Source organism: Borostomias antarcticus (genome assembly GCF_949987555.1).
Source record: "Borostomias antarcticus genome assembly, chromosome: 16".
NCBI classification, from domain to species: Eukaryota; Metazoa; Chordata; class Actinopteri; order Stomiiformes; family Stomiidae; genus Borostomias; species Borostomias antarcticus.
Window position 1 is genome coordinate 15,131,333 of NC_140249.1, and position 10,824 is coordinate 15,142,156.

General features: G+C 47.3%; 2 protein-coding genes across 2 annotated transcripts; one reads left to right on the forward strand and one right to left on the reverse strand.

Annotated features, from left to right (window-relative positions):
* Positions 1–241: 241 nt before the first annotated feature.
* On the reverse strand, positions 242–871 carry ascl1b (achaete-scute family bHLH transcription factor 1b; the record flags this gene model as incomplete). The annotated part of the gene is made up of 1 exon (XM_084451313.1): positions 242–871. The coding sequence occupies one exon, from the start codon at positions 869–871 to the stop codon at positions 242–244; it is 630 nt and encodes a 209-aa protein (XP_084307439.1).
* A 4,719-nt stretch (positions 872–5,590) lies between these two features.
* On the forward strand, positions 5,591–9,587 carry irf7 (interferon regulatory factor 7; the record flags this gene model as incomplete). The annotated part of the gene is made up of 9 exons (XM_084451314.1): positions 5,591–5,670; positions 5,966–6,128; positions 6,600–6,771; positions 6,883–6,956; positions 7,206–7,296; positions 7,998–8,200; positions 8,565–8,766; positions 8,905–9,020; positions 9,438–9,587. The coding sequence occupies exons 1-9, from the start codon at positions 5,663–5,665 to the stop codon at positions 9,585–9,587; spliced, it is 1,179 nt and encodes a 392-aa protein (XP_084307440.1). The 5' UTR covers positions 5,591–5,662.
* Between the last annotated feature and the right edge of the window lie 1,237 nt (positions 9,588–10,824).

Sequence of the window (10,824 nt, forward strand, 5' to 3'; positions counted from 1 at the left end):
GGTAACCAGAGGCTCACTGCTTTAGCCCCTTTCTCCCGTTTTGTTTTGCACCTGCAAAAACTGCCTGGAGATGCGGAGGAGAGTCTTTTGCCAGCACGGCACAAAGAGTCTTGCCTTGTTGCAGGGTGAATCGAATAACTTTACCAAATGTCACTCTTTGTAATTCATCTTAGCTTCTGGTAGGCTAGGTTTACGCACGGGCGTGCAGTGTCAGCTGATGTTGACATAGGCTGCCTGTTTATCAGTACCTGTCGAACCAGGTGGTAAAGTCAAGCAGCTCCTGCTCCTCGGAGCTCAGCGGCTCGTAGCTGCCCTCGTCTGACGAATAGGTGGAGTGGGGCGACTCCGGGTCCGCGGAGTAGCTGTTGGAGATGGTCGGCGACGGCAGCCCGCACTGGAACGCCGCCGAGACAGCGTCGTGCTCGTCCAGCAGCTGCTGCAGGGCCCGGATGTACTCCACGGCGGACCTGAGCGTCTCCACTTTGCTCATCTTCTTGTTGGCGGCGCCGTTCGGGACGTGCTGACGCAGCGTCTGAAAGCCCATGTTGACCTGCTTGACCCGGTTCCTCTCGCGCTCGTTCCGCCGGGCCACGGCCACCGGCTGCTGCTGCGGGATGGAGTAGCCGAGGCCGTTGAAGCTGAGCCTCCGCTTGCAGCGCAGGAGCTCCGGCGAGCTGGAGCGCTGTCTTTTCAGCACCTTGGTCTTGCTTTGGTAGCCGGTGGCGGCGGCGGCGTTGGGGAGGAGGGAGGGGAGGACGCAGTCCTGTGCCGGCGCGTGCAAGGTAATGGTGGCGTGCCTCTCTGTCATTCCAAAGGGGCACGCGTTCTGCGCCAGCTGTGTGGTGGTGATGGTGGTGGTAGTAGTTTCCATCTCGTCCAGAGGTGAGATAGGGATCCTGGTGTGGCTCTGGCTGCTGGAGCAATACTCAAATGGAATAGGAGGAGGAGAGAGGAAGCGAACCGGTTCGCCCTTGCACCACTCTCGTGTCTTTCGCGTGGGGACCGTGCGGATGGCTGGTGTGCGCGCGCGGTGGCTATCTCAGGTCCAGGTCTCTCTTGACTGAGCTTGCTTACACCACGAGCCGATCTGACCCAAACTTTGGCAGCACTCCTCTTTTTCAACACGCGCCCCACACACCCCACCCCTTTGGAGACGCACGCTTCTCCGCGAGGCCCCGCCCCGCTGTGTGATTCTTCTGCCCACCGACTCCGCAAGCCAGGCGCGTGGCTCCGGGAGCTCAATAAACAATCCCGGGCTTTCACTGCGCCAGGAGCACGCGCTGGGCTCATTTACATTCCAATGTCTCCAACTTGAAAGCCCATTGGTGGATTCAAACGGCCTGCAACCGGGCGAAAAGAAAGAAAGACAGAGAAAGGGGGATACACGAGAGAATGAAAAAAGTGAATGGTTTGGTTCTTTGAAATGCCTTTTGAATTTGACAATGTACCCCTGGCAAGTCTTCAAATTATCAGTCTTCTCCCCTCCACCCGTCTCCTCTGTCTTTAAAAACCCAAATACCAAGGACGCTCTCTCCGGTATCCAGGCTACAGTCAAAGAAAAGAAAATAAATGGCAAGCGTGTTTCTGTGCAGAATAATTGGCCATTATCAACTCTGCATAGAAACACGATCAATTTAAAGGTAAACATAATGTTTTATGACATGTAGCCTATGTCTTAAAGCAGATCGCGGCCGTGCGTAATGACCCTTAAAATGAGTGCGCTACAGGTGCACATTGTCCGCAAGGACAAAATGTCAGACTCTGCTACCAAGCTATCTGGCAGTCTGCACTCTTAATGATTGTGAACCATTCCAGCACTCCAATGCAAGTCCAATCTTGGTTTATACGTGGGCGTTTTTGACACCTGAAGCTTTAAGTGACCAACTATGCACAGTGATTAGACTAAGCATAGCACAGATTACATGCGCCTAGTTTAGACGCCAGGCTTAGTTGCGTACATCTATGACTTGAGTTTCAGTGGTAGGTTACCATTCTACATCAACCTACAGTGGTAGGTTATCATTCTTTTCAGTAATTGTTTTCAGCACCACATTTGAGTGGACAGCAAGTGAAATGCCGAGAATCTGTCCGCAACACATCAAGGGTTCGGTCAATGCACATTCACGATAATCTTCAAAAGAATCAGTAAACCATTTTTTAGAAGAGAAAAAGCTACGAGTCGCTCTAAGTGGTAGATTCAAAATTACTCCCGGCGAGTATCTCATCTGAAGCACTTACCTGAACGATTGAAAATGAACATGGACTGACCTCTAGCGGCGAAGATAAGCAATCACACCATATCATCGCATCAATAGAGCGTTTTTTTAATTCCCAGCAGAGGGCAGTAGCGGATAACATACTACCCACCTGGTGCTATGAGGAAGAATCGGAATCTCTTGTTACTTTTTACACATGCTAGGGATTTGTTCTGGTCAGTTGGTGCACAACACTGATGGGCAGACAGCATTAGACAGGCCAAGGACGGGACAGGACAGTGCAGCTAAACTTGTGCAGTCCTAGATGCTATAGCTACTCTTTAAAATGTTATTGACTTTTCTGCAATAGCATAAAGAGGGAGGACATCACCTTCTTTTGGTCTCAGCTTGGTAACTCCATGAAGGGACTGTCTTGAGGTGTGTCATGGCTGAATTAATGGAAGCAACATCCTCACATTCTGCTTAATCAATTCTATTTCATTCCGAACTAGTGCTCTACCACCATCATATAGAGCACAGCTCGCTGTACCTCCTGTCAGTGTCACTCAGTGTAAACGGTAGTGATGAAACCCTGTCTATCTGAAACCAGTGACGACCCTACAGGTTGTATTGGTGACCCAACACATATCTCTGAACATACCCACGCACTGAATAACACGCCCTGGGAAGTCCAATATTTTCTGAGCCTGTGATTGTGCCTAAGTCCAAGTAACACACATGTCTTTACCCCTCTGTTTATGACACCGTCAGGATGATGAAACTACTCCAGCATGTTGCCTCATCAATCATGCCTGTGACGAGTACGCACTTCAGATGTGAAGGTGAGGTCCGCTATGCCTGCAGATTGTACTGATAGTCGAGTTGGAGCAGAGTGCAGGAGGCAGTCAGACAGATAGACAGACAGACAGGTAGGCAGGCAGACATACAGACAGACAGACAGACAGGTAGGCAGGCAGACAGACTAACAGTGAGCCAGACAGAGAGAGACAGACAGACTAACAGAGAGAGACAGATAGACAAGAGAGGCACAAACAGACAGACAGACAGGCAGACTAACAGAGAGAGACAGACAGACAGACAGGCAGACTAACAGAAAGGTACAGATAGATAGACAGACTCACAGAGAAAGACAGACAGACAAGATGCTGTTCTGGATTTCCCCATCAAATCTCCCTACAAGACCTGAAGGGCATTAGGGGATCTTTGCCTCAATCATACTTTTGCATCAGATTCCTAGCTCCCAGTGCTGCAAGGCACTCTGTAGGCTAATTGAGACACGCTGATGGTGAAACTGTTCAATCGAAGCCATGTTTGTAGCCTAATCTAGGACAGAAACCGTCTGATTCGTGAATATTTGATTCTTTAATCATGCCGAGGAGACTGTTGAGGCAGAGTGAACAGTCCACCAGAACCTGACCTGATGTAGTTGAGTGGTCCGCATAGGAAAAGGGATGTGAAAACAACACAATGAGGCCAGATCACCCGTATGAGCAGGAAGGGAGAAGTGCTCCCCGGGTCTGACGTCGCTGAGGTATTGAGGACAGTTTGAAGTGAGAACAGACAGAAGGCAGAACCAGCTGGACTATACGCCATACTTAGGCCTATAGTCTCCTCAGAGATGAGCATGTGGAGAGAGCGTGCATGGAGGTGGGACTTTCACTTTCAGTGGCAGTGCTGTGTCACTGACGTGGACTACCTGCTAGGACTACCTAGCCTACCTGATGTGACATGTAGGCTATAGCCTACATGGGTGGATATTAAGCACCACTAGTCAGGAACTTTTTTTTTTTTACCTCGGCCTGGTGAAACTCGCGGACTTGCCAAAGAGTCAAACCAGAAGCCAGGCTTGTTTAGCATGTCGTTCCTTGTGACATGTGATGCATGATGACTTGAGGATATAGGCCTACAGCAGGTGGTATTAATGTTTCCCGTGGTCTATGTAAAGGGTAAATGGACTGCGCTTATGTAGTGTTTTCATCCAAAGCAATGGCCTCCCCATTCACACACACATATTTACACACCAATGGTAGATGCTGGCACGCAAGGTGCTAGCCAGCTCATTGGGAGCAATTTTGGTTGTCTCGCCAGACACTTCAACATGTGCACAGGAGCCCCGACTCGAAGCGCCAACCCTACGATGGCAGGACGGCCCGCTCAGCCTCGCGAGCCTCATGGCACAGCCGCGTGGTGAAAGAGGGGGGCGGGAAAGAGGAAGCGTGATTTTAGGCCCCGGCTCAGCGACAAGCAGCCGCCTCTCTCTCAGGCCGGGGTCACCCCCACTCACACAGGATCCGCATGACGCACCAACGCACCTGCAGGCGTCTCGTTATAAAACTCCTTCTAACATCCCCCTGTATTGATCATGAGGAGATACATTCAGAGTTCGCAGGAATCAGACAGAACCTTTATTTAGAAGTTTCTTTGGATCCTCTCTCAACCAAAAGCAGCTGTTGGGGTTAAAGTTAGCACTTCTCAGGCTGCAGCGTGACTTAACTCTCATACTGTAACAGTAAACGTCCTATAGCCTACTGTGTGTCTTGGGGAAAGTCACCAACTATGGTATGAAACCTATTGTCAAATGTGGTGTCCAAGATACAGTGTACTTACATTGTGTGTTTTAATGATCTCTGTTTGCATGGAGAGTGGGGTCAAGTGTATCACTTTTTACTCTTTTCCAGATTACTTTGAGACTAATTCAACTAGATTAGTCATGTTTTGCTATATTATAGTTACACATGTCTATTAATTTGTCATATCATGTAAAAGTCCCCATAGATTACATAAAGAGTACAATATTGATTTATTTTCAGATGTCAGATTTTCAGAAGTCAGATGTTACAGTTGACCCCACGGGTGAAATTCAAAGTTCTATAATGTTTAAAAGCTTTTGGTATTCGGATTATACGTGTCTGCACTGCATGGAATCCATCGGTGTGACATGGAGGTGCAATTATGAAGGTAGGTGTCTGTCTAAATTCTGACACGCGCGCACATAAATAGCCTACACACAACTATCTTATCATTCTACTGTAAATCCTGTTTGATAAGAGATTCCGGTTTAGTGAGATGGGCTATTTTCGGCTGGTGTTTCATCATATCTTTGATGGTTACAGACAGTGATGCAAACAGGAATGTGCAATGTTTATTTGACTTTCGGTTTAAGACCGATGTTTTCTCGGGATCCTTCAGAGGGCAACACCCACTCCAAAACAATGAACTTGATAGGCTACAATCGTAACGTATCAATGCTGTAGCGGAAATGCCATAGTTGGAATCTCGTCTCCCTCTCTGCTAGGGGGTGCCCCTTCGTGTGACATCACTGACAGGGCTATATAACTATCGGACTCGCCGGAAACTGGCATCAAAACTGTTTAGTGAAACATTACAGTAGCTACGTATAGCCTACGCACGGTGCACGGTGAGATCAACGCGACGCTGCAGTGAAAATGCAAAGGTAGGCTATTTCGCATGCACTTAGTAAGTAGACGGACATGATATCATGTTACCATGCTGCTACTGTATATCATTTCGTATTCACAATTTGAACGACGAGTATAGCCTAATAAAAAAAGGCTACTGTAAAACATAAAATGACACTTGCGCTCTCACTTTAAAGAGCGCTCTCTCTCTCGCTTCTCTCTCGCTCTCGCTTCTCTCTCGCTCTCGCTTCTCTCTCGCTCTCGCTTCTCTCTCGCTCTCGCTTCTCTCTCGCTCTCGCTCATACTGATGTTATCCGTCCAATGTCACAGCAGCGCCCCGAAACCGCAGTTCGCGGGCTGGTTGATCGAGCAGGTGGGTTCGGGCCAGTACGCAGGCTTGCGCTACGTGGACAACAACAGGTCCAAATTCAGAGTCCCCTGGAAGCACAACTCCAGGAAAGATTGCTCCGACGATGACTGTAAAATATTCTGGGTAAGTAGGCACGTGGCTTTACAGTAGCACTCCTGTATCGCAAAATCATCAGTCATTATAGTGTTATGGGTCATTGGGTTGTTTGTGTAGACTACTTCACTTAAAGTCGCACTGAAATTAAAAAAGCATCACATAATTGGTCATAGTGTTCACCTATTCAACGCTATCCTTCTATCGAATCTGTCTAAAGTTCTTAAAACCCGTCCACTTGTCAATGTTCCAATCAAATTCCTCTAAACATAATAGAGGGACATATTATGTCCCACCCTCATAGCTTGTTTGCGTCGGAAATACGTCAAACTACGAAGTTAGATGATCTCAAACGTCCGTTTCAGTGCGACTTTAATGTTTTGTGTTGAGTATTCTAACATGTATTAGCATTTATAATGACTGCAGGTTTAATATTACGGTGGTCTCTTGCTGGCATTATGCCACAGTGTATTTGACGTCCCATGTCTATCTGGTGAACAGGCCTGGGCAGTGGCCAGTGGGAAGATCGCTGAGCACCCCAACGACAAGGCCAAGTGGAAAACCAACTTCCGCTGTGCTCTGAACAACCTGACCAAGCACTTCAAGAGGGTGGAGGACAACTCCAGGGACTCGGACGACCCTCATAAGGTCTACCAGATCATCAACACCGAGTGTAAGACAGCCTTTATAAACATACCAGGTTAATAACCGAGGATCTGAAATCGTCAATTGATATTCTGTTGGCCTCAGGACCGCAGCTATATTTTTTGCCTTGTACTTGCAGATAATTATGAGGACAATGGCATCATTCCAGACCATGACTTTCCAGACATCTACACCTCTCTCACTCCCACAGAGGTACTGTATTGTAGAAGAGAGACTGTCAATGTCACACCACGACTTGGATTAGTACTGTTCTGAATGGCATTCAATCTTCAGCTGTAGAAGCCAAGTGTTCCTTGAAGATGCTGGTCTGACTGGGCATGATCTATTTTCGTCTACTAAATATAAAAATAATCAAGTCTTTCCGTCTACTTCCTTACGACTGTCTGTTGCCTGAGGACCAAGGTCAAGGGACTCAAGGTTCTGCTTTTCCTCTCCCAACAGAACGATGAGCTGCTCATACAGAACCTAGACATCAACAGCCACCAACCAGACATCAACATTTACCAACCAGACATCAACAGCCACCATTCAGGTACGGTATCACTACCTTTTATATAAAAACACATACAGACCCTAGCCATCAACAGCCACCAACCAGACATCAACATTCACCTGCAAGTATGGCGTCTCTTTACTTGTGTAGAAGAACTTAAGCCACATAGACCCCTCTCTTCATTTGATTCACATTCTTTTGTTGATACATTACCTACCAAACCTCTATCTTAACTGTTGGATGTCCTTCAGTGGGACACCAGTTCCTCTAATGGTATCGCTTGTTGTATTATCTGAGGGCACTGGGAACGTCATACGTAGCAAATCTATGCATCCTATAAGTGTTAGAAATGGTAAATGGACTGCGCCTATATAGCGCTTTTATCCAAAGCACTTTACAATGGCCTCTCATTCACCTACACATTCACACACACCAATGGTGGCTTGCTCATTGGGAGCAATTCAGGGTTCAGTGTTTTTGCCCAAGGACACTTTGACAGGTAGTCAGGAGGAGCCGGGATTCGAACCACCGACCCTTCAATCATTGGAGGACCTGCTCTACCTCCTGAGCTATACAGCCGCCCTTAGAAAAATGAAAATATATTTGATCTGTCCTGAATATACATGTCTGACTGTTACTTGTGTGTGTGTGTTACTCTGTAGTCCATGGAAGCCTAAAAAAAATGTAAATATTGACCCCAAATATGGATTTTGAATGTTGCAATGTTTGAATTTGAACAGTGATACCAGAAGCTCTGCTGGAGCCGCTCTGTCAGCCGTCTCTGTGTGACCTGGAGGTGAGCATCCATTACAGGAAGAGGGAGATGTTCAAGACCACGCTGTCCTGCCCCCGCCTCCAGCTCCACTACCTGTGCGACGCCCCGGAGACCCAGAGCTACCCGCTCCGCTTCCCCGACGCCGACAGCCTGCATGACCGCAAACAGGTAGACCACGCCCACTCACCTGTTCAATTACTGTTGACCAATGGCCCATATGCGCAACTGCAGTACTTCTTGAAATTAGCCATGCTTCTCTATTTCCTGTCTTACACTATTAGATGAAATGATTATTCAGGTGTGCCTGATCATTGTGCTGCAGTCAGGCACACCTGATTAATCACTTCATCCAATAGTGTAGGACAGGAAATAGAGAAGCATGGCTAATTTCAGGAAGTACTGGAGTTGTGCATGTAGCCTATACTATAAGTGTCTATCAGGACTGCTGATACCTGCATGAGCAATTAAATCATAAAACAATAACGACATCACGATAAAGCAATGAAATAAAACAATGCTCCTCTTTTGCCAGGCGGAGTTTACGAATCTTATTCTGTACAGCATCCAGAGGGGTCTTGTCCTGGAGGTCCAGACCTCTGGCATCTACGGGTACAGGCACGATAACTGCCGTGTGTTCCCCACCACGGGAGACCCCCGAGAGGTCCAACCCAACCCCCAGAAGATTCCCCAGGACAAGATGGTGCAACTCCTCAGCTTCGAGAAGTACACGAATGGTAGGCGTGGCTCATGCAAAGAACGCCTATTGTATATGCACTTAACACACTGCATTGAGCCGCACACACATGCAAACACACACAGACACACACACACACACACACACACTCATCTGAATCGTCACATCTTTCTGTCAGACCTGATGGCCTTTCGGCAGAACAGGGGCGGGTCTCCGGACTACACCATCCACCTGTGCTTCGGAGAGAAGTTCCCCGACGGAAAACCCCTAGAGAAGAAACTCATCGTGGTCAAGGTAACACTTTTCACGCTCTCCCCTTGAGCTTGAAAGGTGCAGTAGGCGGTTTGGCTCAGAAACACTTTTTGTTATATTTTTTGCAATTCTCATTACATAACACAACCCGACAGCAATCAGTTGAGTTGCCAACTTGAAATGATTGGATGGCTTACCTGCCTGCCAACCTCCCACCCTGCCTAGCGAGTGCCATTTGTTTTCCCCCAGTTTGGAGGAGTGGCTTTGGAGGGAGGCCTGAAGTCTAAACGGGAAAACACAAACCGCACACTGCACCTTTAACCTGTAGTGTCAACAAAACGCATCAACACGCTGGGAATACGCACAATTTTTAAAAATATTATTTTATTTTTTTTAATTATTTTTTTGTACATATGTGACTTTCTTCCCCTTCACCATCTGGTGTCCTCTCGCGCCCAGGTGGTTCCCCTGGTCTGCCGGTACTACCACGAGATGGCCCAGGCGGAGGGGGCCTCGTCCCTCCACCAAGACAACATCAGCCTGCAGATCTCCCACAACAGTCTGCACGATCTCATAAACTCCACCTTCGGTCTGCCCAACGCAGACTGACCCTAGTCTAGAGACCGGCACCGATACTGGATCCACATGGGCCTTTGTGTCCATCCCAGAACCCTCTCTCTCTGGGCCTGCCTTCAGAACCACTGGAGGTGTCCCAAAACAACCCTGTCTTCTAGGCTAGGCTAGGCTAGCTGTCTCGGATCAACAACAAGAATGAACAAATGGTTTGGCGTTTGGTGGAGGCACGTGTGTCTTGATTTGGGACATACCAAGTCAGTCTGTCATTTCTGTTGGTTTCCTGCTGTCTCCATCAGCAGATCATATATATCATAACTGTGTACAGTCCTTGCGTGGTACCTTACCGGTAGCCCACATCACTCCTGGTAATCTGTCCTGGGGATAATATTGTTTACAAATGTATGTATGGTTCAGATTATTGTGTAGTTGAACACCTGAGTGCTAGTGTTGTTGATGTGTCATATGATGTCACACCACACCTGTGTTTATGAGCTGTTTCCAAAAGGTCAAAATCCAGTCACTCTCCCTGTCTGTTGTTTGACGAGCGCTCGGGTGTCGTAGTGTAGTGGTGTTTACTCTTCAACGGAAGAAGTCCCTTCTCTCTGCCCCTATGGGTCATCTAGACTGAACCATCGCTGTCTGATTTTTAGGACCCCCATTTCCTGCCGCCATGACGTCGGCCTGTCTTCTTGGGGGTCTGCTACTGTGTAGACTTGCACTAATTATCGCAAAACTGAACACCAAACTGCACTTTCTTGAAAGGAACAATGTTTATTATGCACTATCATTCTAATAAAGTCTATCTTTTTGTGCTAATATTGGCCTGGCCTCTGCTCTGTACCAGTACTTTACGTAATTTGCATGGAACTGCTTCATTGTACATAACACACAATGTCCTTGTCTCTATAGCTGATGTACAGGAGGTCTGTCCCCTGTTGAAGCTGACCTCTGACCTGACCTCTGGATATGTTGTGATTATGAAACACCTTAAAAGCATCTGTCGATCTGATCTTGATCAGTGCATGTTGCTAAGTCACTTGAAATAAATGTCTTCTTAGTCATTGAGGAAAATGGCACTCTAAAATCCATTAAAAAGCCTTTATTTTTTTAATTAAAAAGTTAAAAACACAGGCCGTGTATCGTCCATACAGCTCCTAGAGGGCAACTGTTTTCTAAATGATATGCCACTAAAATAAAGGCTTTGTAATGGATTTCAGAGTGCCTGGGACTACTTTTTCACTTGCGTATTTCACCGCTCAAAGTCAACTCT